We start from the raw sequence: 27,625 nt of genomic DNA, 5'->3' as shown, positions 1-27,625 counted from the left end.
TAACCAAGGCAATTTCCATTTTGCTTATATACTAGAGCGATGCGATTGTCCGTAGTCCTGTTGCATGATCACCCGTCATTAGCAAAACTCAGCACAACTAGGCCCGCCAGTACAGTGTAACACGCTCGATGGCACCACGCTGTGCTGTGGTGACGACCAAAGGTGCAAAAAAAGTCACACAGGGAGTCTCTAAGCTGCTAGAAATTTTAATGGTCAAAGGTGTGGGTAATTCAGCAATTTTACAATTCGCTCGGTAGGCCCCCTCGCAGAAGCGTTATCGCTGCTCCCAACATGATCTAGTGAATATAAAGCTGCTGCCAGAAAAAGGAATATGAGCTGGAATGCCTTTCGAATCGATGTGGTGGTGTGTATTGCCCCTTTGTAATCCATTAAACCCATATGCCAACTCCCATTCCGTGATTTTTATCTTGGGTAGCGGCGAACGAGGAATGAATCGGTAGAAGCTCTTAAATTCAAGATCTCGTCCTTCTATGTTGATAGCAGAATGCAGACCTTGTTGCTTCCTGTCTTCAAAAAACATGTGTTGAGACAAAACAAATTTGTTAGTGTGATGACCATTCCAGCTTCCTCTATGTTGTGGCACTCAGTTCCGGAAAGCGAGAAAATGACAAAGCGTAATCATTAGCTTGTTATTGGTACAGTCGCAGGCTAAACGACATGTACAATGTTTATTTTGTGAATAAAATACATTCGTGAACGGGGGACTGGGACTACATTCATTGCCCACATGTTCCTAGGACCGAGCCGGCATGGGCCTCACTGAGGTCCAATGTCCACGGATGTGGAACGGCATCAATTCGAAGTTTCAAGTGTTTTTTTGGTTTTATAGTGCAATATTTTAGATTAGAGTTGGCAGATGGAAGGACTGATTGAAACAATTCACAAGCTAACCTTGGACTCCGCCTACAAGCCCGTGCCGTGCAGTTTGGACCGTCATTGTTAGAGGCAAAAGTTTCACCTCAAAGCGGACGACAGCGTATTTCTGGAGATGCATAATGTTAGAACGAAGCTAGTTTGATGTAGTCTAATTGCACTTGACTTTCTACTGAGACATTAGACGCAAGGATGTTTAGACCACGGGGTCGTTTATGCATAGAGCGGAACTGAGGCGCCGCTGAGATCATGGATCACGAGGATGTTTCAAAGCTGCGACGCGCAGCGAAACGAAATGCCAATGAGGAGCTTATGGGGGATAGGGTTAGCGACGGAGATGCTGATGAAGAAGGGGTTGTCCAGGAGCCCAAAGGCGTGCAGCTCTTTGACTTTGATGCCTATGGAAGGAAGATCGGAAAGCAGAAGGTCGGGCTCCACCTGGTTCAAAAGATGCATCCCCTTAAAAGGCGCAAACATTTGCTCATAATGTGCTCTCTGGCTTGCTTTAGTGTTCAATTATCCTTCCCTGCAGTCTTGCTGAGTGCTTGGGACGATTCTCGGTCGTTAGGATGCTAGAATTTCCCTATTTAATTTCGTTTGCGATTTCAGTACGAAGCTACCTTTGGAAGCTCCACCGAAAGTAGCAGCAGCGAAAGTACCAGCAGCTCAGACAGCAGCAGCAGCGCGAGCAGCAGCACCAGCGAGAGTTCCGGCAGCTTTGAATTTAACGATGAAGATTTTGCAGAGATTGGCCGCGTATGCCTCCGTTATAAATGCACCTCATTTTAGTTAGACTGAACACATAAGGTCTAGGTCGTATTCGGGTTTCTCTTGGCTCGAGTGTTAATTTGACTCAGATTTTGTCGGCACAGGCTTGCAAACTTTTAGTAGTACAATGCCTCTGGCAGGTTGATCATTGCTTCCCAGTCCACCTCAGCCAATTTCCATAGAAGTAGTGGACCGTTAAGATTCTATTTTTATTTGTATTCAGCTGCGAAGAGACAGAATGCCAAAGGCACTCGACCCAATGGATCGCCGGCGGATGTGGGAATCCTCGTTCTTCATCAACTCCTTTATGAACCTCGAAAATAAGGATCAGTACTTCTTCTACTCTATCACTTTTGGCCATGTCATCAAGTAAGAAAGATTTTGCCGGAATATTTTACTAAATCGTACCATATAGTCTTTCCCAAACCATTCAGGTCTACCACTGCCTATTCCAAAACTTTACAGTTATATCTAAAACAGCTTACAATATACAGAATGTTGGCTTCTAAATCCTTTGAAGTGCGTCTCATTCGTATTCCATGCTTTCAGGAAAAGAGAGATTCGTGGCTCTCTACGGCGCCGCTTCTTGTTTACTCCGGGCTATAGATTAGGTCCAGGAGAGTATCGTTCATTAGCTGCACCCCTAGTGGTTTGGCCCCTGAAGGTCTTTTTGCTGCCTTATAATCAGCTACACAACTTTTGCATTACGGTGGAGCAGTGGAAGATTAGTGACTTCTCTTTCAATAGCCTTTATGCATCAGCCCGTCTTACTCTTAAGGAAATAATAGACTTAGAGCCAGAGTTCCAGCTCCTTTTGAAGCGCAAGCTCCCAGGTCGCAAACGCAGCTACGAAGTTCACAAGATGCGGGTGAGACTAGCCAAAATAGTGTCTTTAGACGCAGTGGTGCAGGGCCATTCTTAAGTGCGTGCATAGACAGAGGATCTGCGTTTTACGAGGTAAAAGGAAGTTTTTGCCGTAAAAGGTGAGGTGATTTCTTCGTATGTTTCTTTTGCTTGTGAGCTTGCTTTCAGGTATCTCTCCAATTAAACGAAGTTTTTGACATTGACATGGTGTTCGACAGCTGGTGGTTTCTTCCGGACAAAACGATGCCTAATAAGCTCAGGATACATCCGAAAACATTGTCACTGAACGTTCCAGTTCAAGGAAGGTGCTACACTACACCAAATTAGAAATATTATCCTGTTTCATAACTATTACGGAAGTGTCCTTTAGGAGACAGCTGCAGTTTCAATCAGCTGACTCTGGAGAGAGCTAGATTACCTGAAACCTATCGATCTCCTGTGGTTTTGGGCTAGCATCTCATTATCAGCTGAAAGGGTTGTGTGCGGCGTGCATAGGTCTCAACGACGTGCGAACACTACAACACGAATTAGCAAGAGCAATTACTGGTCATTTGCTGGATTCTTCTCGTTTCGTGGCACACTGCCCTCCCTTGGTAACCAGTATATCGTAGTATCGGTGAGGCATTGGCGAAAACGATAAAATGAAATGTCCGACCGGTTCCACAGTAGTAGCGGTTTCTCTTTACGACTACAGAAGACGTGATCCTGGTGATAATAGTTCTGTGAAGCAACGCCTATAGTGGCCTGTGCTCAACGAAACTCTTTTCTTTGCGTAGGTTGCTTGCCAATTTGAAAGCCGTTGGCTAAGGCCACCCCTCCAGTTGGGGGTCTGCATTCTGTCGTTAAAGTCTGTCACAACATATCCCCTTTTCAGGTATGCTACCTGCACGCTGTTCTACCTCAAGCCGTGAATGCTAGGCTCCATGGATATATCCTTGTTTACTACTCACTCGGTTCATGCCACGTAGCACGTTTGAGTTGCTGCTTTGGCGACTCACAAAGAGGATTTCAGAGGTCTGCGTGAAAGACCGCTTGGAACGATTTGTTTCTGCTGCGCACAGAGGGGTCGTCAAGAAGCTTACAACAAACCCACGGAAGTTTCAGCAGGGCGAGATTATCGGCAATATTCGGTGCTTCATTCGTTCAGTGGGAATTTTGGGGCACGAAGATGTGCCTTTCCGACCCATGCAGACAGTTTCAGGCACCGCGTTGGTGACGCAACTCAACTTAAAAGAGCAATACCTTGTAGTGAGGTGAGCACTTCAGCTTCTAGCTTGTGCCTGATGACTCAGTATGCACTGAGCTCGAGCAAGAATGGCTGCACGGCATTCAGGTCCGCTTGATGCTTGTTTTTGTGCACTACTTTAGAGTTTTCAAATGCGACAATCTCCCAGTCGCAAACGCTGACTCTTTCAGCTCCAACCCAATGGTCAAGGTACGCAGGTATTTTTCTAGTAGTGCGATTTGGGACATTGCCCGGCCAGAAATTAGTGTATCCACTCATGAATTAAGCTGGGACAACTGTACCACCGCAAGTGTTTTACAAGCCTTCCTCTGGTGTTCATGCGTATTGACGCCATTGTTCAGGTTAAGTGGGATGGAATGGTTAATTCTGGAGCACCACGAGAAAACACTCTTCGCCCGGTTTTCAACCAGAGTTTTTACTTCCCAGTGCGACTCTTAGATCCAAGAGAGAGGACCAAGGTCTTGTTCAGAAAAGTAAGCTGCCCGTGTCATACCTCTAGCGTACACAAATGTTTTTGAGCCAAGAACTGCTGGATTGGGGCAATGGCTTCCTTAACTTTTGGACTCTGCGCCGCAGTATGTCTCAACATTATATTTCTGCGTTTCGGTGCAGTATACATTACCTCTAGATTTGTTCACCAAGGGCGCATTGTCCTTTGAAGTCTGGGATTCAGACGATACAACTTCTGATTTTCTTGGAGGGACAGATATAAGCCTTCACCTTCTCTGGAAAGAAGGCCAACGCGAAACAAGAAGCCTGGCAGTGGTAATACTATTTTGACAATATTTCTTTAGTTTAAAGGGTTGCACACTGACTTCATTTCATATCTCGCTCGCGGGGAACTTTCTTCTCCCGTGAAATACCTGTGAAGAGTTCCATATAGCAGTCTGCAATTTCGTGTGCTGCTGGCTCAGGGAGGTGAGGAATCGGACGAAAAGACTCGCCTTCCTGATGGTAGACCAGCAGAATTTGCCAACAGGGATGGATCCGATTATTCAGGATTCGGCGATACTGCACTTGGGGAGGAGGAGAGAGTTGTGGTTCCCCCATACGAGTGGCCATATGAAACGCTGGTCCTTAAAAGAGTTCTTGGTGAGCATTACAGGCTGAAGTGCATTTCGACCACGCAGGATACACCAACTTTTAAACACTTTCGTCTAATGTAACTGTCTAGCTTCGAACGAATTATTCTCTTGCTGTTTGTAGAACTCAAAGGGTCCACATTGCCGCAGCCTAGCGGCGAAAGAAGTTTGCTCTGGTGCGAGGTGTTTTTCATCCCTCCGATGCCTGAAGATGTTGAAATGCCTCCGCAGCCCGTAGTAAGGCCTTCAGACAATTCCTTCAATCGTGAATCGCTTCGGAAATTCATTTGGACCGCGGAAGCTCTCTGTGCAGCTGGCTCAAATTGCCATCCAGATATCCTATGAGTTTGCTCTCCTATTGGTGAAGGCGCTTCGAGGGTTCTGGTTTTGTTCTATCCCCAGGTGAAAAACTCTAATGATATTTGGATGCAAGTGGAACGCCGCTGGAACAAAGATTTCCGGCGGTGGCAGAAGATGTACTTGCAATGGTTCCCAGAGGCTCCAAAGGAAAGGAGATTCGTGACTGTTGCCGAACACTCGCAAAGCCGTTTAATCTTTCCTCTTCCCTCTTTCGTAGTGCCAATCGCCGTGCCTGCGCAGCTTGCTGTGGAGGGAGAGCTGTTGCACTGGCTAAGTAACATTGCATACCTGTTCTCGCCGAAGCAGTTGAGGGAAGGGGAGTTTCCGAGGTGGCAAAGCCCAGCCTCTTTCCTAACTACACGAAGGGGGGGCGTGAATGACCACGCCGTGCTTCTGTGTAGCTGCCTTCTCGGACTGGAGTACGACGCGTATGTCTGCAAGGGTAAGGCAAATGCTGTGCATTGCACTGGTATGCTCATGCTTGTGAAGGGGTCCTGGCTGATGCTGCTTCTGCGCTGGCAGCCGTGTGTACCGTGTCATGAAAGCTGCTGCGACTTCATCAATTCTCTCTGGCTCCTCTGAGCGTCCGGGCCTTTTGATCGGATGAGTCTATGCATGCCGCGGCATTTGCTACTAATAATATGAGGCAGTTCGGCTCAGTTGTGAGTAGTTGGTCCTCTGCGCATGCTGGCCAGGCACGGTAGATGGATGCACCACTGATCACGCGTGGGTCATGACCCGCCACGCTGGTGGATGGATCATGTTCTGGGAACCAACTAATCGAAAGAGACTCTGCCTCCCTTGTCGGTAAATTAAACAGATTGAACAAGGAGCGTAAACACACTTCGCCGTCGACCGTCAAGCCTGTACAAATTAACTCATCATACTTTAGCAATGAGCTTCTACATGCAACTTGTTTCCGTGAAGAGCATCGCATTGCTGTGCCTGTTTCACCCCAGATGGGGGTATCCACCACAAGGGCCACCGGAGACGTTCAAGCCTAAGGTAGGCATTATCGAGAATTCCGGTGGCTTGGGATTAATGCTTTTTCCGTGTACTTATTTGTTAGATTGGAGTTCCCAAAATGAATGCCATTTTTATTCGTGTGCCACTGTGTATTTTGTTTGCATTGCAGGAGTCCGTCGAAGAGGCCGCAGAGAAGTACTGGGAAGGAACGTACCTCGAAGAATGGTTTGCATGGATTGAGGTGTGTTGCCAGACGCTTGAGGCGCTTTCTGTTTTGGCGGTGCCAGTCAAGCAGCGCGGTCGACTTGATGACCCCTAACTGTGTGCAGAACCTGTTCTGCTCACCTGTTTTTTCATTTTTTGCCTTCATGCACATACATGCTTCCATAGCTGTATCCTGGAGTATTTCAAGTGTTTTGAAGCAGCTCCCATTTCATTTGCGGATTTATCGATATGGGGCTCTGTGGACTGTACAGTGCCAAGCAGCGGCTGCAGCCGATGCAGCTCGCATGGCGGCTGAAGGGGCAACTATCCCCGACACCGAAATTTGGGGAGAAGACGCAGCCCCAGATGAGACACTAGACCCCGAGGCGGTGGTAATGGAAGAGGGAGGAATCCTTGGAGAGGCGAAAGGCCCTTCAAAAACAAAGCGGGTAGTGCAAAAGGTCGACAAGGCAGAGATGAGAAAGATCATGCAGGAGCAGCTTGACAAGCTTCCCATTACACCGTTTAAGGTATGCTGTATGTGCTGCACCATTCATTGGAAATGACAAAATAATCTCGGGCGCAAGAGCGCTACGTGCAGAGTTGGGCAAGCAATCAGTTGGGAGAAAAGCATATTGGCCGCGTGCGCGTTGCATCTCTCTGCTGGATTGCAGACATAAGCCATGAAGTTTCGTAGTGTGGATTTTTTGCTTGGCGAATATGTCACTGCCTGCTTATTGACTTGCTGCACGGCTTGACCAAATCGTTCCCTTATGAAAATCCAATTCTATTCATGTGCTCACAGGATCTATTAATGCCCGATTCCACGCTCTCCTACGTACCCTACAGTTCCATTGAGGTAGTATTCAATAACTACCAGCTTTGGGGCAACCTACAAAACTTGCATCCCGCCTGCATCACTTATGACTTTGAGGACCTATGGAAATGGCGGCCCCTGCTCACAGAACCTGCTGATCCCATCGAAACGGATATCATTATCGCTACCCCAATTCGCGACAAAAAATGGTGCGTCTCTGCACTTATTCGGAGGTATACCGTACAAACATGTTGCTTTCTTCCAGGATATGTGGATGACTGTTGCCAGTGTTTCCCCTAGATCGTCAAGCATGCCTCTGTGTAGCAACCAGAGTAGCTTGAGGGCTAGATAATGAGGTAGTGCGCGGACTTGTAGTACGCAGTCACGGCTGGCACTGTTATGTTTTGGTCTGTTTTCAGCCAACTGCTTGCTGACGACCTCGTAGGAAACGTGGTGGAGCACATCCGCATGCAGCGCATTAAGAACGGAAACGACGTTTCATTTGAGCATCGAGACGACATGTTGTCCAAGCTTATTCTATATCTTGATCTTTTGGAATTCAGGTGCCCTTTGTTGCAACGATTCCCCCCCCATCATCCATTTAAGCACATTAGTTTTGTTTCTGAATGTTCCAGTATAGAGTTCTTGCACGCTGAATCTCCTGGTTCAGAATTAATCAGTCTGGCTTTGAGTACGATCGAGGTTTCTCCCTGCGCAGAGGGTTCTTGTCGATGTGTTGCCACAGACTTCATCTCGACGAAGCGCACAACCCGGGGCCGCCTCCCAATCATGTTGGATGGTCAAGCTTTCCAGAAGAAATGGCAGATGTAGACGCATCCGCTAAGACCGACTATGAGTTTTTTGATGCAATGCAAGCCTCCAATGTACCAAACTTTGAGGAAGGCATGGCACCCGATCCCACTATTCAGGGGGTGAGTCGTGTGTCTGTTGTCGGTGGAACATTATTGAAATACGCGCTCTCAGCAACGACGCTTCCCTCCCGTGTCTGACATTTTCCGTGCATACCAGTGTGCGCGCACGCTTTGCATTGCTAGGTCCGTGAAAAGGTTGTTTTCTCTGCCTTGCCTTTGTGCAGGCTTTGCAAATGATGGGCGAGGGGCATAGCCAGTCACAGGGGTTCTTTGAAACCAATCCACCTCCGGGAGAGTTTTACGATCCGTTCGCCGCAACTGGCGAGGGGGTTTACGTTGCACCTTATGTAAGATCTCTTTCCCCAGTCAACGCCTTAGCCATTAGGCACTAAACGACACGATAAACTCTTCGTTTCCATGCGGCGGCGCCTCTCGGTGCATACTTGTGTCTCTCCTTGTAGCTGACTTCTTTGTGCACAGGAGAGGCAGCCAATGAACAACGCCTGCAAGGCTGAATCTTTGTTGGCTGTGTGTTTGTCGTTCGCGAATCGTTGCAGGATGCCGCGAAGCTGGGAGGGCAGCAAGGCGGCTACTTGCACCTGCAGTCCCCAGCCACTCCTTCGGGTCCTCCGGCATATCAAGCTCCACTCAATCCTGTGGATGCTGCTGCTGCTGCCATGGTCGACTATCTCACTGAACAGCGCCGAAAAGACCAGGAGGATGAAAAATTGATGAAGGGGTATATGGCCGGGGGAGGCGGTTCCAGTTGGATGAATCTGATGAGGAGGGGCAACGAGGACAACATTGCGCCCTCCGGCCTTCAATTTAGGCAGGCGCCTCGAAACGCTGCCGAGCCCCCTTCCCGCTCCTGTAGCATCAAGTCCTTCAAAGCCTGCGAGCATGAAGCTGGGGGGGAGGGGGGGTCGCAGCTCAGCGATGCAAACCGCAGTGGGGTTGCTGCTGCGGGCAGCCGAGCGCGCAGGATACGGAAGCGCGACAGACTTAAACGGCTGCAAACCATGTTGCAGAAAGCAGCCTCAGATGGATTCCGCTTGTTGCAAGGGACCAAGAAGCAGCAACGGGAAGGAACGGACCTAGCAGAGAGTCGGTCATTCTATGCTGGGGCCACGGCAGCAGCGGCGGTCGTTACTAGCAGCAAGGGCTGCAGCGCCGATGCTATGCCACCCTCCACACCGCCGCTAGTGCCCAATGCATCCATTCCTACTGGACGTCCCAAGGGGAACACAATTCAGGGAGGTGTTGTCGTAGAGGATATGACCGGCCCAGACACCTCGACTCAGTTGATGCAGAGACTGGCCGAAGGTTCACAATTGCTGGCTGAAGAACTCAATGAGCACATCCGCAACCTGGGGTCATCGATGCCTTCTCCCAGAAAAAGCCTCGTTGCCTCGCAAATAAAGCGCCGTGCGTTGGGACCTTGGCGTCGAGCCGTTGAAGCAGTGCGGAAGCACCGCCAAGAAAAGAAGCGCCAGCCCAGCAGCCACGGACGTGCAGCAGGCCTGAATGGAGGGGTCGGCTCTCGCGTTTGCGCAGGAGGGAGTTACACTGGAAGTCCTCGTGATTCTTTAGTCCCTGCCTCTAGTGAACCCTCGGACCAGCGGAAGCGCGCACACCTTCGTCTCAAGGAAGAACTGAGGCGTCGGGTGTATGAGCAGATGGAAGCGCGCGCTGCTGCTCACTGGGTCGATGAGGGCGTCGTTTGTGCCGAAAAGAACGTAAGATCGCCCGACGACGAGGAGACACAGGGTCTGATGCGCATATTCAAAGCAGGCTTCGACAGCAATCCCCCCTCGAGCCATGGCTCGTACGAGACGGCCTCCGAATATGCATCTTCCGAGTCAGCCCCTACGGAAGCGTATGTCTCTCCTAGCAACAGCTCCAGCTGCAGCAGCCGCACTTCCAGCACCAGCGGTGCAAGCAGCCTTGACGATCGAGGAGGTGATGACTTCCTGCGGTGCATGGAAACCATAGAGCGGCCAAGTGTTTTTTCGCCGGTGGGTGTCTTCAGCAGAGACCGCCATAGCAGAGACAGTAGTATCGCCACTGCAGAAGCAAGCTGTGTTTATGCCGACGCGGCAACAACTCGAAATACATCTACGGATACAGCTGGCAGTGGCGTAGAGGCTGCCCTTTCCTCATCGGATGGAATGGGCCGGAAGAGCAAGGTCAATTCTGGATTCAAGTGGGTGGCCGCATATGAAACGGAGCAAAAGGAGACTCGAGCAGGAGCGGCTCGACACCGGCGGCATCGCGACGTTGTCCTCTCTGTGGCCACACCCGAGGAGAGTTTGCAGCAACAAATGAAGCTTTATGAGCGGCCTCAGCTGTCAGCCCCTGATTCTTCTGGCGTGGCTTCGTTGGACGAGTCTGCAGAGGAGCAGCAAAGAAGCGTGCATAGCTCCTCGGCGAAATTCGACTTGGAGGCGAATCGTGCGCAGTCCTTCATCAGCGAAAAGGGGACCTTGGATTCTCTTCCAGAAAGCGATTGCTGCGAGCGGTCTGTAGCTGATGAACGTGCATATGAACTGCCATGGCTGGTGTCTCCCCCTGTAAGCACGCTGAAGAGACGCATGCGGCGCAAATATGGTGACAGCAGCAGCAAGGCAGCCAGCAGTTGTGAGTCCATTGCTGCTCTTATCGAATCTTTCGCGCTGCCCAAGAAGGCAGCGCCATCAGCCTTTGCGAACAAACAGCTGAACGATAAAGCGCGGGTGTTCCCAGATGAGGCCGATACTGCGCCTTCACCTGTCGAAGCAGAAGGTCCCTCTGTTTTGACTCAGAAAGATGCCGAAGAGGGACCCGACGCAGCATCCCTGATGGCGACCGGAAATTCGAAGAATGGAATCTCTGAGCGGATGCAGCAAGTCTACGCGTCTTGTTTGCAGCGAGCCAAGAACTCCTTGCCCTCCGGAAAGGCGTACTGTAGGGCGTTGAGCCTTAGCGCACCGGCTTTTAAGCGCTCGATTACGTTGCCCAAGGCTGGTGCCGATTCTTCTCAGTGCTCGGCCGCGTCCCTTGTAGGCGCTGCTGCCATCCCTAGGGCAGAAGCAACCCGTTCCGAGCGTGAAGGCAGCAACTTCAGCAGCAGCAGTTCTGTGACGCTTGAAAATGCTGGAAGCGACGCCACCGCGAGTACTCCCATGGATCCCGTGTCAACAGGTGCAACTGCTGTCTCAGCACTCTCTGTTGCGGCTACTTCGTCTGCTCCGGCTGCCCCTCACTCCAGCGCCACTGAGGGAGTGCCTGCCCCCAGTTCGCTCCGGGCCACGGGTGCAGCACCTACAAGAAGAGGGCCTCTTTTTACAGCGTGCAAAGACCATGAAATGATGCTCGACATCGACTACGATCAAGTCCGCCAGAATTGGGGAGGCCCCCAGAGCTTCGCTTCAGGCCCGCCGGTACGTGTGGAGGCCACCTGAGCGCGCTTGCTGCCAGCGTCCACGGTGGCATCATTCCGAAACCCTTGGTACTTGCCCTTTTCGCTGTTTGCCTGCATTTGCCACGAGGTGGCGCGACTTTCAGCGTCTCTTCACCGAATGCGTGCGTTTTTCCCTTCTCCCGCGTTTTTTTGTCGATTGAAAAAAGCATCCGTGTGCTGCAAACCTGGAAAACTTGGATTTTTACCGAGAAATGTGCTTTGCCCCATCTTGTGATGCTGATTGGGGCTTGTTTCTCAGCCTTCACCCGAAGGAATGATATACAATCCGCTAACGGGGACGAACGAATACGACTATGCGGTGACACGTACAGGTGGAAGAGTACGCTAGCTCACACTTCTCAAACGATTGGGTGGCTCCGACATAGGGTGGAAGTTGCATCTAGCACCAACGGGGTCGTAGCACATACACTATGCTGGCACATGAATATGCCACGTGGTGAAACAGCTATATTATTGCGGTCTAGGGTCTTCAGGGCTTGGATTGTGTGTGCCTGTGCGCCTGTGTATGAATGCTCCTGTGTCTGTGTATGTACCTGTGTGCCTGTGTATGTATGTGTGTAGGTGCCTGTGTTTGTATGTGCCCGTGTGTCTATTTCTCTGCGTGGATGTGTATGTACAGCCCTACGGCAACATGCCCTTCGGCGCTACTCTGCAGGTGGCCGGGCCTGTTAACGCCATTCCGTTAAATCAAGGTACGCTGTTGTGGCTCCACTTGGATAATACGTGTAAGTGCTGCAAAGAACGAACGTACTTGCCCAGCTAATGTCGTTTTGTGGGCTTGCCCGATAGACCGCAATTAGGAGCACCCCGTTAGGATGGTCATCCTTGGAAGCTTCTCAGGACTGTCTAGAGTTTCGGTGTTAGATCCTCGCGCTTTCGTCTGCTGAGAGGGCATCCGGGTCTTGTTCCTTTTGCATTTTGAGGCGGCGTGAAGGCATCCGGCTTTTTCTGCGAACGCTCGTGTGTTTTCAGGGAGAGTTGAAAGTGGCCACAGGGAAGGCGCCTTTCGCGTGAATCCAAGCACGGGCCAGAAGGAGTTTGTTGATGGCGGAGGTACTTTTCCCTTTGCCCTTCTTTTCTGTCTCGTTTGGTGCGCCGTGATGTGCGTGCTGCGTTTTTCTGGATACCCTCTATTGGCTCAAGCGTCTGTGTGTTGGCGTTTGTGCACTGCGAACAGGCCAGGACCGCGCAAGAATGTTTGGTGCAACTGATTTCATCGATTCTGGTGCTTCTGCCCGCCCGAATTTCAAGGCAGACGGGCGTCCTGAGGGCTTCAACATGGCTTACGCAAGGCAAAAATACGAAGCTGGCGTCCCAGCAGGTACTTTCCTCCCAGTCATCTAGCAATCGGGGGGCTCTGCATCTCGCTGGGGCTGTCCTCACCCTGGGAATGCATGCATGACGCATAGACGTCATTTTCGCACGTTGGACACCATAAACCGTGTTCTCTGACTCAGGGACAGAGCCGGTGATGGCGGGAGGCCGGATGGATGTCAACTACGCACAGGAACTTGATCAAGGGTTTCAGGGGCTAGATCCATATGGGGAGCTCCTTGAGCCTCCTAAGGTCCTCCCCAAGGAGTACGTGGAATTCGATGGGGGTGTGGACCTCGCACGGATGGGCTTGGCAACCGGAGGCCAAAGGAGTAAAGTCATCAGAAAGAAAGAGCCTACAGATGTGTCTGCCTTGCAAGAACCAGACGATGGCTCGGGGCCCACAGAGGCGAGTTTCTGCAAATGCATTCCTTGGTTTGCTCATGCAAGCCCTTGGAGAGCCACGATGCCACCAGAGGAGTCACTGACTGGTTCTGTGTGGGGACGTTCTTGAATTCTGCACGGATTTATTTCAGTTGGGTCTTGTGAACGAAATTGTCTTCCAAAAGGCACGACTTGCATGCAGCTTTGTGCCTCTACATGGAGAGTGCTACACAGGGGCAATCTAGTGTTTTGCCTTCTGATGTATGCAGCAGGAACCGCGTGTCCCGACGGAATGGAGAATGCCAGTGTCTAGCGGAACCTACGCCGCCGAACAGGTTGCCAAATGGAATTGGTATTACCGCATGGTATGAATTCTAATGTAGCGTCCACGTATTCACACTCTAGGAGGCATGCGGGCAGCTTCAGCTAGGCATTCAATTCACTATCCTCACTGCCCTTCTGCAACATTTCATTTACGTGTGCTCTCACCTGTTACTGCAGGAACAAGTGTATTTCTTGTGGCAGCAGAATGTCTTCCCAGTAAAACCGAATCATGTGTTTTGTGGCTTTCCAATCCACCTAGCGACGGCAGGTGAGGCCCCTTCTGCCCGAATGAGCTTTTACCTGGTCCTGCATAATTATAGCATAATTCAACCGAACAGGCCTACTGGATGCGTGCGTCACACTTTTGTGTTGTTGGAAATTTGCTCTACAGATACCACGGAAATTCGGAGCTACTTGGGGGGTGCCAGGCGTTTTCGCCGCTTGCTGGACATGCCAGTCGAAAACATTTCCTACGTGGTGACTGGCAAGTGCTTCCCGTTAATGGGGGGTGTCATCAGCACATGGCTCTTTTTCGGTGCTCAAGTACCCCTGGCGGTAAGGCCTACCGGTTTCTGTTGTTGCACAAAGTACAACAGTCTGACGGGCCGTGATTTGTGCTTCACTGAGGGTCTTTGAGCCACCGACGTAGAAGGCTACCTTAATTCGCCCAATTCCATTGCGTCCTCTTTCAAGCTGCCGCTGGCTATGTATGCCTCATAGCAACACCTCTGCTTTGTCTTTCTGGTGTGCTTTTTTTCTTTCTTTCCAGTCCGCGCAAGAACGAAAGAGCCACATGAAACGTATAAAGAAACCTCCTCACACAAAACAAAGGAAGAATCCTGCAGTGGAAGCCGAAGACGGAGGCCAGGTGGCGGCTGCGAGAGCTCAGGCTCCTGGCTAGGGCATGGTACAAAACCTGTAAATCGCTTAGCCCGAGTAACGACCGGGCGCCTAGTATATGTGCAGCCGTAAAAAGGTGCAGGATGTCGGGGCTACGACACAATTGCCTGCTGACTCGCGATTTTTTTAAAAAAAACTTTTTCGCTTCGTGCTTCGTATGCGCGAGTTCCGAAAGCCTTACATAGAAGTGTACATGATAACTGGCGCTTTTGTTTATCGAAATTTCGGGACACCTAGCCTATTTTTGTAAGGTTCGTATGTAACAACGGCAGGTGGTGCAGGGGTCTTGCTTGAGAACACGCCCCACACGTGCAAGGTCTCTTCGTCTGGGAGTTTGCCGTAGACAGGCTCTGATGTAAGGGTGTAGGGGAGTACTCGGCTTTATTGATGCTGTGGCCGCTCTAATGAATTAGTCTTGAGGTTAAAATCAATTGCCTTCCATCGCCATCGAGAGGGTTATTCAAGGATGCCTGGCTCACATCCAGGCTCTCAAAAATTGTGTATGGCGACTTGGTGTCCGGCACAGCAGGAAGCAGGCAGGCAAGACGGCAAATGCAAAGTGGTAGCTCGTATATACTACCAACTATGCTTATGGATTTTTGAATAGGATCTTGAAGTATTCTATAGACATAATGGGACGTTTCCTTGGTTGTAGGAGGCAGCATTCCCCAACTGAATCAGCTACGCCTACCCAAGTTCACCACGTTTGCTAGTGCGCCGAAAAACAATAACGCGAGAAACTGAGGGAAAGCCTGCACGTAAGCTGAGGAGCGAATCAAATCTGCTCAGCGACTGGACGCCCTGCAGCGCCTCCAGCTGGCTGAGGTCTGTTGCTCCTGCAACCTTTGCAGCCACTTTATCAGATTTGGTGGGAAGAGGCGGCAACCGTACAAAGCCTTCTCGGTAATACGGTCTTTTGCTCAAAGGCAAGAGATGCATACCACCAAATTCGCGAGCAGAATGATGTACGTCAAGAAGACTACTGTCTGAGTCAGCTTCGCAGTCACTGTCATTTCCAAAGGCATCTTTAGGTGCACCTTTTCCTCGGCTTGGCACATCTGGTAAAATAGATTTGAAGTTATTTGCTGGTTGCCATTCCACAGGATCCAGGGTACTGTCATCAGTCCTGGTTTTCCTCCTTTTGCGAATTCCCACACCGTCATTGTTTTCATCACTTGTGACTGCTGATGCAGCTTCGCGGGAATGCGTTTCTGAGGCTGGCGAAATAGAAGAACTGCCCCCTGCCTGCGCTTGGTCTTGACAAGCTTCATAGTCGACCCCAAGAGGCAGTAAATCCGCATCCGGGCAGTTTAGTCCCCAAGTCTCTAGTCTGCGGGAGAATTGAGCAACGCAGCGACACGTGCGGTACTAAGTATTTCATACAGACTCGAATTTGGCGAATGGAATAGCTGCACAAAGACGTGGAAACATATTGCTGCACCCAGCTACGTCGGTACAGCAAGCCAATAAATTTGATTATCTGGTTTCTTCCACATTCATCAAAATGAAGATGTAAAGGCGATGCGACGAATCAAAAGCACGGGTTGAAAACGAACAATACGCAAAAGAAGGGCTAAACAACAGTGAAAGCGCTCTTGACGTATCAAGGAGCACCAGACACAAGCTAAACAATACATAGGCTTACGGCCTTCCTACTAAGCCCCCCTCGGGGTGGCCAATAAGGATATATTCCTGCACCTGGCACGGGCAGCTGTGGTGCTGCTGGGGCATTGCACCGCCCAGTTCAAGAATGCTTCTACAACAGGCACAGCAGTTGCTGCGGGCAGGTGCGGTCCAATCGACATTAAACGGCATCCAACAGCAAATGACCATTTGGGGACAGTGTTGTTGCATCGCCAAGCGGCACCCAACAGCGGTGGGTGCCAGGTGTTGAGGGCACCACTGCAGCTCTTGGCGAGGCTCAGAAGCAATATATGTAAATTGAGAATTGCTCGGTGCTTCTCTGCTTGCAGCACTTTCGTTGACCATAGTACACTGCAAGTGTACGGCAGAGGTCAGTAGCCTGTTGTTTTCTACAAATGGGCCTGAGCTTCCCACATCGGCATTCGCATCATGTTTTTCTCCTATATTTCTGCGATGCTGTTTCTCTCGCTGTTGCAGACGTGAGTGCAACGCACAAGATTGCCCTTGCTGACGTTGCTGCTGCTGTTGGACCAGCGTAGTGCTCGTGGTCTGGGAACGTCCTTGGTGGAGCAGCTGCTGAATTCTCGGCATCAGGTGAGCGGCCAATGCCCCTGTGCCGGCTCCGCATTCTAAAATGCGAATAGGCCCTGTGGGATCCCAATTGCTGCAGCAGCTGTTGTCCGTACAAGTTTTTGCGATTTCTGATGCTCTGCAGCAGGAAGTGCCAGCTCGTCCAATCATCTCACTTCGAAGAGATTGTACTCTGCCTGCCAAATAAGATGCAAGATCAGCTACTAGCTCCTCCCTAAGTGACAGCATTTGGGGCAAAGCACATATGGTTTCTATTCGTTACAATCAAAATCGCATCCTCTTTCCATGCATTTACGAACTGTCTGCTGGTACAATGGGGAGAGCACACGGATAAAATGAATAGTAACAATGTGTGGCACGATATCAAGCGGGAAGTGGCATCCAGAACCCACTGCACACACTATCGGCAACGGCAAAGAAGAGCGCAAGAAAAAGCGAATATGCACCCCCAAGTAACCGAATGCCCAACGGACACCAGCGCTCATAAGAAGTAGGTGGATTAGATAATTTAGAACAAAGCTGGGAAGAAGCAGAGTAGGAAGGAAGAAGCACCATGCGCTATCTTACGTGGGGATGATGTAGATGGGGAAACTTCGATCGGCAGTGCAGAGATGCCACCAGCTTTCCTCAGATCCAATCTGCATCATACCAGCAAACAAAAGCATCCTAATGACTCAGTGTCGCAAAAAGTAGCGTGCAGGTGGCTCCTGTTAAGCATAGCTCTATCTTAGAGTGGTAGAACAGAAACGCTCCGTAGAGGAAAGGAATGCAACAATTCATTTCGAGACATTTTCATGTGCTCAGCATGATATCTGCAAAACCCATGAGTCTACGCGCCCACATCCGACGAATTCATAACTACCAGCTCTTTGAATAAAGCTCGCAGCACCGAAGCACTTGCAACCTTGCCCGTAGTGCCGACAGTAATGACTGTAGCTGCTACGTCAGGCGTTGACGCTTCGTGAATACGAAGCCTCCACTTCCACGAGATGCTATAACAGAGGCCGGTTTTTCTAAAATACTGAGTCGTTCTGTTGCTCTTTCCCTACTTCAGGCATAAAGATTCATCACTGATACTGCAGCAGGTTGTGAGACGCATAAGCCAACTTACCTTATGCTTTTCACTGTTTTCTGAAGCCATGGATACGTCACACTCAAGCAGATTCAAAAGCTCATTTTGGGAATAGAGTCGCAGCTCCGGCGGCTGCATACGCCGAAGTGCTGCCTTAAGGTGCGGGTGAAGCAAACATATTTCGCAGATGCACACATGACGAGTACTTTCCCCCTTATCTGTTGCATAATCCATTTGCTGCTGTAAGGTTCTTAAATACAGCACAAAGATCGATTATGACATCCTGTTTGATCTACTCCAGATGGCAGCTCTTGCACGAACATTACGCATTTTTTGCCCCAAGTCCTCCGCTTCAAACTCAACCCGCTGAATCCGCTTTCTAAGTAGGCCTCCCCCGCCAGATCACTTGCTGAGCTCGGAGAGCAGTCGTTGAACTCCAGGAGCATGCAGATCACCAGATATAAAACAGCATTTCTGACAACTGTGCTGCCCGTATTGATCATGGCGGAAAGGCTGCCTCCATCTCAGGCTGTGTACTCTATGGGAGTCCAAGGACACGTAGGAAAATCAAGGTGAGAAAAGGCACGAAGGCCTGATTGTACTGAATCATTAGGCAGCCCGGTCAAGAGGATGGCAAAGTGGGCCTCTAGCTGTTTGGACGTAAACTCAGAAGTCAATAGTGCTTGTAAAGAGTTATCATAGCTCAACTATTAAAATTGCCGCTATCTACGGAATTTGAGTACAGTGCGTTCAAATATTTTTCGGCGTGACAATGCACAGCATCGACGTGCGTCGTTCACAACCAAGGCTGATGTCCGGTGCTCGCAACAATAATTCTCGTGCTCGTAACAGCTTAATATGTTGAGGAATATGATGAGCGTATTCTTCTGAAGTTTGAGAATTCGTAATGCCCCTAATGTTATTATAGCTTTCCTATTGAGAAAATTACACCTTGGCTCATCGGACCGCACCGGATTAAGATGACAAGCAGCCTTGTCAATCAATTACAGTCATTTTGGGGCTTCAAATAAAGCGGAGGTTGTTCGCCTCCCAGAAAGACCACTCACAGTGATAATGTGCCATGCCTTCACCTAGTCTTCACACAATGAGGGGATAAGAACAATGTGCGGTGAATTCCACTTCCCACATTATGCAACATGTAAACAGCAGAGTTGCCGTACACCTTAGCTCTTCCTATCCCACAGACACATTAAAAGGCCTTCAGGGGCCTTATGGAGCTGGGTGGCAGGAGCAGTAGTAAATTCTTGACCAGAGTAAGTAGGGCTAGAGCGGCAGAGACAATGTGGATCCAGTCAGAAAAATGAATCGGGAATACGGGGGCTGCTGCGTCAAGTGATGATAAAGGTACAGACATCGTAGTGTGGTACGTCAGAGCGCTATCAGCAATAGTGGCGACTGCTACAGGAAACTATCGTCATTGTGCATTCAGCAGTGGTACGGCATGCAGGGCTTCACCAGTACCTCCGCTGCTGGTGCTGGTTATACAGCTGCTGCTGCTTCTTCTTCTGATAGTGCACTGCCGATTTTGGTCTAAGCAGCAGCTGACGCATTATTTATGGGCCGGACGGAGCCAATGACTTTTTTAGATTTTGCGAACTGAATCAAAAACTGAGAGTATTAACGAGTCACTCGATAAAATGTTTTGCAAATCCCAGAAGGTCGCGTCACGCACAACGCCACGCGATTTGACGTTCTGTTGCAGTGCCTTCCCGACACTCCCTGTACAAAGTAGTAAGCTGTTTTGAGTATTTTAGAAAGTTCCGTTTTGATGCTTCCCTACTCTGGCCGTACTTTCACTCTTCAGAGAGATTTCCCCCCCCAATAATACTTAAACTGAAGTGAATATTGCATGGAAGACAAAAAATGCACACTCCTGTACAGTCAATGTGGTCAATGGAAGTATCCCACGTCGTCCTCTCTGATCAATCCCGGGGCGGCTTCCCATTCAATAGTAAGCACTAAAACTATGAAAAACAGACGCGTTGATGAAGAATGCCTACAAAATAAATCCATTGGGATAGATAGCAGAATGTCGCCCAATGAGCATGCCCGTCTATCACCGATAGCACACGGTTAGGCCAGGGAGAAGTGCGCCACTTTCTCAAGTGTCATCGCCAGCCTTCGTGCACAGTATTTGGCAGCCCTCTGCGCTATATTTTTCATTGACGGTCGCTGCAGAACAACGCTCCCCATGTAGTCGTCCCCGTCGTTATTTTGGGCTTCCGATAAAACACCACCACTCCGTGAAGCATTCACAGCCCCTCTCGACCTCGTAGTCTCGCCAGTGAGAAAAAAGAGTACGGGGGTCATCCGCAGCTATGAGATATAGCCCACATGTATACAGCGGCCGCAACCACAAATACAGCGTTCAGTATGTGTATAAGGCGGCTCAGAAAAAGAGTCACGTTCCTGAAGAGGAAAGAAACATTGTAGCACATTGTAAAAGTACAGCAGCTCTTACTCGCAAAGCGTATCTGCTACTGAGCTGCTACACTGAAGGATTTGTGTAAGTAAATAGAGAGAAAACAGTTAAAAGAAAAGAATACACCCTCTTCTTTCGGAACACCACGATGGCTACTGCCCCCAGGGCGTTAGGAGAAATAATTATCTCACTCCGTATCATTAAGACTCCCACGATTATACCCCGCACCAAAAGACATTCCAAGGGTCATTCCGGCCAGATGGCCGACGAAATCTGCAAAAACATCAGATGCCTAACGGGAGAAATGCACAGATGCAAGTTTCTTGTGGCTTGCTACTGCGGTTGGCTTTTGTACGTGCCAACTCCTCTCTGTAATTGTACTCATGTACAAAGCTTTCAAAGCAGCTACATCGCAGTGAGTAAATTAATGCACCTGTAGGGGTGAGCACTGAGAAGACGAAGAAGATAAACAAAAACACCCTGAGCAAAACACAAATATCCCTCAACATTGACGCAAAGGTCCAATTTCTTGAGGCAACTCAACCCTGCACAGCTCTACAAAACAGCACCCCACTAAAAGAGAGGGCACATTGCGTACACAACTTGTGCGATGACGGGACGCCGATTTTCTACGCCTGGCCAAATTATTGCCAGTTGTGCAAGCTGCAAAGGCAAATACACAAACGCTGAGTGAAGCAACTGAAGGTGCACACCGATACGGTACACGCCTACAAATCTTTCCCTCGCGCGGCTCTTTGGATAAAGGGACGTTGTACTTTTACGTGCAAGTTTAATATTGGCTATAGCTGGGAGGGAATACTGTGACGTATCATGATCATACGTCAATTCCAATGAGGCCGAATATAGCTGTTGACGCCCCGACCTTCAGCTGCGGTTTAATGACACAAACTAAGACACCATCTGCTGTCCCAATCATCCAACCTCTGTGGTATTCAGCTTTACCGCAGCAACAAAGGCGTGGCCGGTTAGCTATGCGTGAAGGCATCATGATGAGTAATGTAGTAGGGGACACTGCATACCACGTTGCAGAAAAAAACGGCGTTGGATATCAAGTTTGCCAGAATGCCGCACACAAGATACGCAATGAGAATCCGAGGGGTGCCATATCTGCGGCACACATCAAATTTGAAGTGCCATCAGCTGCCTGAATTAAGTCTGTGACCTCCATTTAGCAGGAGGTACCGAAGGCAGAGCTAACAGTATCTCAGGAATGCTGTGCGACCTGTGTCAACCCATGGAACGAATTTGGGCACAGCAGCAGCAGCATCGTGCAGAACAAGGTGCAGCCCACTTTGCTTCCTGCACCGCTCCTACACGAATTTGCATGTAGGCGTTGACCTAAAGCTCACAGCAACAAAACACTGGATGAGTCATTGCTGCTATACCGTTCCGACGGGTGGAGGGGAACTCTGCCGCCTATCAGTGAGAGGGATGCCATTGATGGTGCAGGATGGACACAAGTGTCCTAGCCCACCAGTAGATGCAATATGCTGTTGTGCAGAAATATCGGACACAGCAAGCGCCAAAACTGGCCCCTGCTTATATCCTCGGGAATATTTGCGCCAAACATCGCGAGAGCATGCCTGCAATATCAACCACATTCAAACGATTATAACATCATAATCAATACACACAATACGCCTAAATGTCACAGAAGAAACATCATAAAATGGAAAGGACGTTTATACGGCAAGCATGAGACAACTAGGGAGCTCCTCATGACGGCTCGCTTAGAATTTCCCGTTGAACTAACTGGGAAGGGCTCGTCACGTCGCCTCTGGAGTGATCGTAAACCACTGAAGCGATGTATATGACTACATCGATAATTGTGATAATGAAAACGCAGTGCTTGAAGCTGAAGTGAGGAAACAAATATTCCAGCACATTTCGCGAAGACGGAGGGCTGCTTCCGTTCATGAATGGGAACGCGTTTCCCCCGCCCACAGATGTTTGGGAGGCCATCTGTGGGCTGTAAGGCTTGTCCTGCCTTTCAAGATCGGCCAAAGTGTGGATGTGTGCCATTGTTGCGCTGAACCGTGATGGTACCCCACGAGGGGGAACTGAGGTTCTGAGAAACAGGATGCACGCATATATTTGCTGCCTGTTGCAAGATAATGGGGCACTAAAAACATGAAGCTACGAAGTGTCTCCTTTTGACCGAGAGACCCAGGCTGTGCCGTCTTTTCGCCTCCAGATCCCCCCCTCGGCAGGAATGCCGTCAGCCTTGTGTTACCTTCTCAAACCCATAAGAACAAAATAGCACCGTACTTGGTTCAAATACAATGGTAGAATCAAACGGAATTAGTGTATTCCTGCTTTATAGTAACCGAGAGTTATCCTGCATCCATAGGTACGACGAAAAGCTCGCAGTACGCGGGACAGGAGCCTGTGGGCCGCAGCGGACTTTCGACACTTGTAGTTGGTCCACGCATCAAAAGATTACCAAGCGATGTATAATGCTGAATGTTATTAGAACGCGAGCACCAGCCATTGACTTTTATGAACCGACTCGGCGCGCCCCAGCCCCCCTAGCCCCGCCTAGCGGCGTGACAGTTTGATGGTAAATGAGATAAAAACAGAAATTCCCTGCTAAACTCCAATCAATGTGAGCGGCTACTCACAGCGAAGGACTTCTCCTGGGGGTCGCCGGCGTTAGTACCATGGCAATGATCGCCCTCAATGGAGCAAAGTGACCTGCAAGCTAATTGGCGGCTTCCAACAGCAGGCTGCCTTATTGTTCGTCATAGGCGAATCTGGAGTAGCATTGAATTAGTGAACCAAAATATTTTGCACAGAAAGTTGCGGTTGATACATAACGCTTTGCCCCTGCGTGTCCAGGATGCAAAGATTGACCATGCTGGTCCCCAACACCCCAGGAATGGTGAGGGACCAAACTTTCGGACGCTGTGCCCACCGACAGGCAAGAAGACGCGGAATAAAGAGTCTAGTTCGATTCTAGATACGGACAGGAGACGCTGAGAGCAAGAAAGCTCAGGTTCTTGTGTCCTGCCACTACGGAGCGGGAAGGTAAGAGGTGCTGCTATTTTAATTAGTTGACCCGATGGGGATAGCTAGTACGTCAACATTCCCACGGTCCCCAAAAGAGACGCTTATTCATCCGTGCTTCAACCCTTTCCTAGGGGAGGTTCCTATTCTCCCATTCTCACCGCTGTCCTTTCACAAACTCGCCAAAGCCCAAAGCTTCTAACTCGGCGAGCAAATGGCTCCCTACGGGTGCGAGTACTGTCACGTGTCGTCCTGAGTGGATCACAGATCTCCAGGAAAAGCTTTAAAGTAAGGGTTAGCGGCTTGGGCAAGGGTAGCGGCCCAGCTTGAGGGCTGGCTATGATAGGGTGAACTTGAAAGTGTTGCTTTTTGGAATTGTGAGGAAATTCACCTGCAAATGTCTTCCAACATATCCTCCTGACATGCTGCGGCAGCACAAGGCATCTCGTTTTCTGCGTCGACCCCTTCAAGAATGGAAGCAGTGAAGATCTACTTCCTATTGGGTCTGCGTGATGGCCTTGTGCCTGGCGCCAGCCGTGCAGGATCCTCATGTACAGCTTGTCTCCTTTGAGTGGACACTGAAGTCCTAAATGAGAACGAAGCATTAAAATTTGAGGAAAGTCAATCCACAGAAATTTAAGCAAAAACCTAGGCTACCAGACACCAAGCAATGTAACACATTCCTTTTAGCACTATGAAACCTAGGAACCCTTCCTTGCATTCTGATAAGTATGTTGAGAGAAGTCATCTTTGTCCTAGCAACACCGACATGGGCCCCCGCTAGGGATACTAAATTTTTCAAAATAAAGAGTAAATGTAGAGTTCAACCTGCACCTGATGCAGCTACCCCCAGACAGCTCATGACGTAGCAACAGCCTTACCAAAAGCACAGTGAGCACGAATTTGATCGGGAATACCTCCCAAATCCGTTTCTAGAAGGAGTAATAAGACGCTTCGACCGAGATTGTAGCTGTCAGTGTTGATAGTGTCGTCTCTATGGCCGCTAGGACACTTTGCAGTGCCCAAAAGGGTCCAGTTTGTGAGAGCAGCGGAACCGCCCAAGTGGAGTGCACATGGGATGGCAGCACCTAGCGCCTGTTAGGTCCACAAAACACGCGAAAACCCGTCAGGGCGGCCCTCATAAGCAAACGATGTAAACAAAGTACAAAAATTAAGTGCAATGAGCATGCAGGAAAAAAAGGATGGAGCCTAGCGCTGTGGCAAGCACATGATGCCAAACCTTGTCATAGCGCAGAGGGATCTTTACAACCCCGCTTCGGCCAGGAGGAGGTCCTTCTACGATCGCCAGTAACTGCTGGGTCCCAGAGCCTCCCCTGCACGCACCCCACGCCTTTCTCCATGGCCTTACACTAGTGGTACAAAAGAGAGCATCCCCCTGTGGCTCAGCTTTACGATCAGGAGAGGTGGCATGAGAGAGAGCCACATTCGCTCGACAATAACATGCAAAGGAAAGGCGTACTGTGCTATAGCCTTGCGAAAGATCGCCGCTCCTGCGCGACTGCGGCAGAATAGAACCGCTCCGCTGCAGTGGCCACCGTGAACTACCACCGTAGGCACCTGCGTTACACAGACACTCCACCAAAAATACGAGCTCTAGACTGATGTGCTCAAGACACAACCAGAAAATCCGTTGCAGCAGCAGCCCTCACACCTTCCTGAGCTAATGATACTGCGAAAATGACCCCAGAAATATTTAGCTCATTTTGAAGGCATATGTCCGTTTCAGAGAATCAGGTAGGCCCTGTCAGTATGTCTTAATACACAGACTAAAGCAGCTACTGAGCTTGAATATATACGGTCAGTCAACTATTTCTTTGCGCCCCCCCCTGGCCAGTACTGTTGCTGCTCCTCGGGCGAGCGCTAGATTGCCCCTTTCAAAAAAGGTTAGCTCCAAAAACCAGAGCGCATGGTTTTGTGTAAAAGCAGAAGCTCAAGAGGACGAGGCCATTTCACGTACTTCTGAAACTTCTTTTGAAAATGCGGGTGTATACGGGCTGGTATTCAATAACTTGGGTAGCTGGTGCTGCGGCACATTCAGAGACATCCGCAGATACAACTCTCTACAAATTGTTGAATACAGTGAACTTTCTGCCAGTGAGGTGAATACGGAGCGTTGTCTGGTAACCACAGCATGGCAGCGCCTCCTACGAACGGAACACGCCGTACCTAGAGCATTCTCCAGGATCAAGGGAGTATGCAATGTACAGGGCATAGGCGTTGATTTGTGTCTTGGGATTAGAACTGCAGAGGCATGTGCCTATGCGTACGGCTAGACTCTCGGGAGCTACACCAGATGGCTTGTTAATCGCGATGAAATCCTCGTCTGCAAATAGCACTAGCTTCTTGTTAGCTGGCCAAGGTGTCCTTGAGTCCTCTGCGCAGCTGCCCAAGCTTACAAATGCGTCAGGTTTTTCACCTCTGCAGGGAAAAAAGAGGCGCTTTTCTTGCTCGAGCCGTGGCCCCCTGGGTATGCGCGCGCGCCGCTGCCGCTCCTCCGCAGTGAGCCTGCACGAGCATATGGGTGAAGGGCAAGGCACGCGCTAGCTGGCCTGCACCTATGGATGACAAAACATGCTGTATGTGGGCAACTGGTCGCAAAAAGCACAAACTGTGACACTCTTGTTATCTCAATACTTTTGCTTCAGGGATCTATTATTGCAGTCCACAGACTCATACCTGCCACGATGGACATTGAAAGCTTACTTTTGGCGCATAATTTTTTGCGCTGATGACCAACAAGAGCCGCATTGTTTCTGCAACAAACGCGTTACGCGTTGTGAGGAGCTTCCAGTTGTGTCGCTAATTTCCTGAGGATGCAATGTGCTCTGCTGAGATAACCCTGCACTCACTGCAGCACAGGCGCACTAGAAGGTCCTAGGCATCTTTAAAAAAGATATTCCTTGCAACCACACCAGTACATGGGGAACGAGTACACAGGTAGTCTAACGCATCAGCATTTTATGGGGTATTAGACCCCACTTGCATGGATACTTCCGTTCTACTAAATGTTTGGCAGCTGTGGATGTAGCGTTCTACCTGTCGCCCTTTTAAATTTCGCTTGTTCCGAAGTAATCGTACTTGGTGCGTCCTGTACTCCTGCTCCTTCGCGTGCACCGATCTCAGCAAATCTGGTAGATGTAATGTCGGTCGTAGACAAGCTTTCGCCTCTGATCTCGGATTTTAATGAGCTCTCTTTCACTTTATTGAGATTGTACCTGGGAAGATCTCGCAGTGGGGAGTAGGGCTTTGCTTAGGTTTCTTCGGACGCTGCTATGCTGCTGGGCGTCTCTGGGTGTATTGCCTGGTTCACTGTGTCATGCAGCGCGCAGTTGCCTATGAAGTAAGTTGCGAGTCCCGCTTTCCTTTCTTCATTTTTCTGAGGAATGGCAGGCAGGGTTCAGTATCTGCCTTTGAGAGCAATGTCTCCGCATAACTTCTGTTCCTACAACGTACCGTGTCTCGGTGCCTAATTGTTGGGTCGGCCTTTGGCTAGGTCTCCTCAAGCTACCAGGCACTGGGTAGGCGTTTGTGCCCGCGACCTTTGGCAGCAGTCTCAGGCGTCCAATCGTTATCGGCAACATCCGCATTGAAGCATTTGCCGAGGGTAAAAGGCCCCACGTTCCTTGGCGGCCGCGTGAAGGGTGCCTGAATACTAGGGTCCAGGGAAGAACAGCTTCATCAGTGTAGCAGGCTGCAGACTCAATGACTGACACTTGGGTTTGTCTGTATTGTAGTTCTCATGAAAAGGCCAATATTCAGGTAGGATACGGTGGAGCCCCGAAAGAAGGCAACAGAGCCGTTGGAGGTTTACACGAGACTAGGATCTTCGAAGGATGTTTTACAGGCAAAGGAATCAAATTTTGCCTTGTTGCTGTGGTGATGAAATTGTGGGTTGCATTTAGTGCGTAATTTCTGGTGGCTGGCAAGGCCCAATCGACGAGGGCCCACATGTTTCACGATCAACTCACCTAAAACAAAGGTTTGCTTAATCTGAACCAGTCTGAAATTATAGCTGTAAGTAAATCAACACACTTCAACTTCATAGTTCACATAGGTCCAACTAATGAAACTTAATTCCTCAATGTCACTTTCAGACTAAAGCTAAAGAACGCCTATCCTTGGCGCCTCCCCGTTCCTCCCCGGCCTTATTCAGACTGCCGCTGTTGACGGCTTCTCCATTCCTAACAAAGAAGTGCAGAAAAAGGCAGGGATATAAGTAGCGTGGGCTTTGTTCGTGTGCGTTGCAGCGTTAACCGCAAAAGGGGGGGCCTGGGAGGCCTCGCATCGGTGCCTCTTGCCATGCAATTGGAGTTGCCAAATTTTGTGCATCAGTTATTGTTATCGACGCCGTAGCACCCCCTAAGCCGAAAGG

General features: G+C 49.8%; 3 protein-coding genes across 3 annotated transcripts; 1 reads left to right on the top strand and 2 right to left on the bottom strand.

Moving 5' to 3' along the window:
* Window positions 1-1,143: 1,143 nt before the first annotated feature.
* LOC34617970 lies at window positions 1,144-14,456 on the top strand. The gene is given in 32 exon segments (XM_026333842.1): window positions 1,144-1,320; window positions 1,504-1,650; window positions 1,886-2,031; window positions 2,212-2,530; window positions 2,695-2,831; window positions 3,022-3,142; window positions 3,303-3,400; window positions 3,588-3,779; window positions 3,895-3,961; window positions 4,114-4,245; window positions 4,385-4,537; window positions 4,687-4,862; window positions 5,037-5,091; window positions 5,257-5,656; window positions 5,910-6,021; window positions 6,174-6,219; window positions 6,350-6,421; window positions 6,657-6,914; window positions 7,190-7,410; window positions 7,621-7,764; window positions 7,947-8,133; window positions 8,298-8,420; window positions 8,631-11,492; window positions 11,772-11,852; window positions 12,153-12,225; window positions 12,506-12,586; window positions 12,711-12,854; window positions 12,991-13,239; window positions 13,501-13,583; window positions 13,733-13,823; window positions 13,947-14,110; window positions 14,325-14,456. Coding segments are annotated over 32 exon segments (7,443 nt in total).
* Window positions 14,457-15,142: 686 nt separating this feature from the next.
* Window positions 15,143-17,996, bottom strand: LOC34617969. The gene is made up of 4 exons (XM_026333840.1): window positions 17,802-17,996; window positions 17,258-17,328; window positions 16,101-16,904; window positions 15,143-15,785 (listed from the first exon to the last, which is right to left on the bottom strand). The coding sequence occupies exons 1-4, from the start codon at window positions 17,994-17,996 to the stop codon at window positions 15,143-15,145; spliced, it is 1,713 nt and encodes a 570-aa protein (XP_026189625.1).
* Window positions 17,997-19,856: 1,860 nt separating this feature from the next.
* On the bottom strand, window positions 19,857-27,203 carry LOC113146453. Its single transcript, XM_026333839.1, has 18 exons — window positions 27,096-27,203; window positions 26,762-26,898; window positions 26,268-26,468; window positions 25,420-25,671; window positions 25,245-25,311; window positions 25,085-25,141; window positions 24,713-24,810; window positions 24,473-24,566; window positions 24,114-24,327; window positions 23,726-23,818; window positions 23,498-23,597; window positions 21,980-22,294; window positions 21,701-21,809; window positions 21,518-21,564; window positions 21,246-21,333; window positions 21,047-21,094; window positions 20,809-20,868; window positions 19,857-20,099 (listed from the first exon to the last, which is right to left on the bottom strand). The coding sequence occupies exons 1-18, from the start codon at window positions 27,201-27,203 to the stop codon at window positions 19,857-19,859; spliced, it is 2,331 nt and encodes a 776-aa protein (XP_026189624.1).
* Window positions 27,204-27,625: the final 422 nt, after the last annotated feature.

Source organism: Cyclospora cayetanensis, unplaced genomic scaffold (assembly GCF_002999335.1).
Source record: "Cyclospora cayetanensis isolate NF1_C8 unplaced genomic scaffold, CcayRef3 CcayRef3_contig_31, whole genome shotgun sequence".
In the NCBI taxonomy this organism is placed as follows: Eukaryota; Apicomplexa; class Conoidasida; order Eucoccidiorida; family Eimeriidae; genus Cyclospora; species Cyclospora cayetanensis.
Note: the sequence above shows the minus strand (reverse complement) of the source record. Positions and strands in the feature narration are given on the sequence as shown.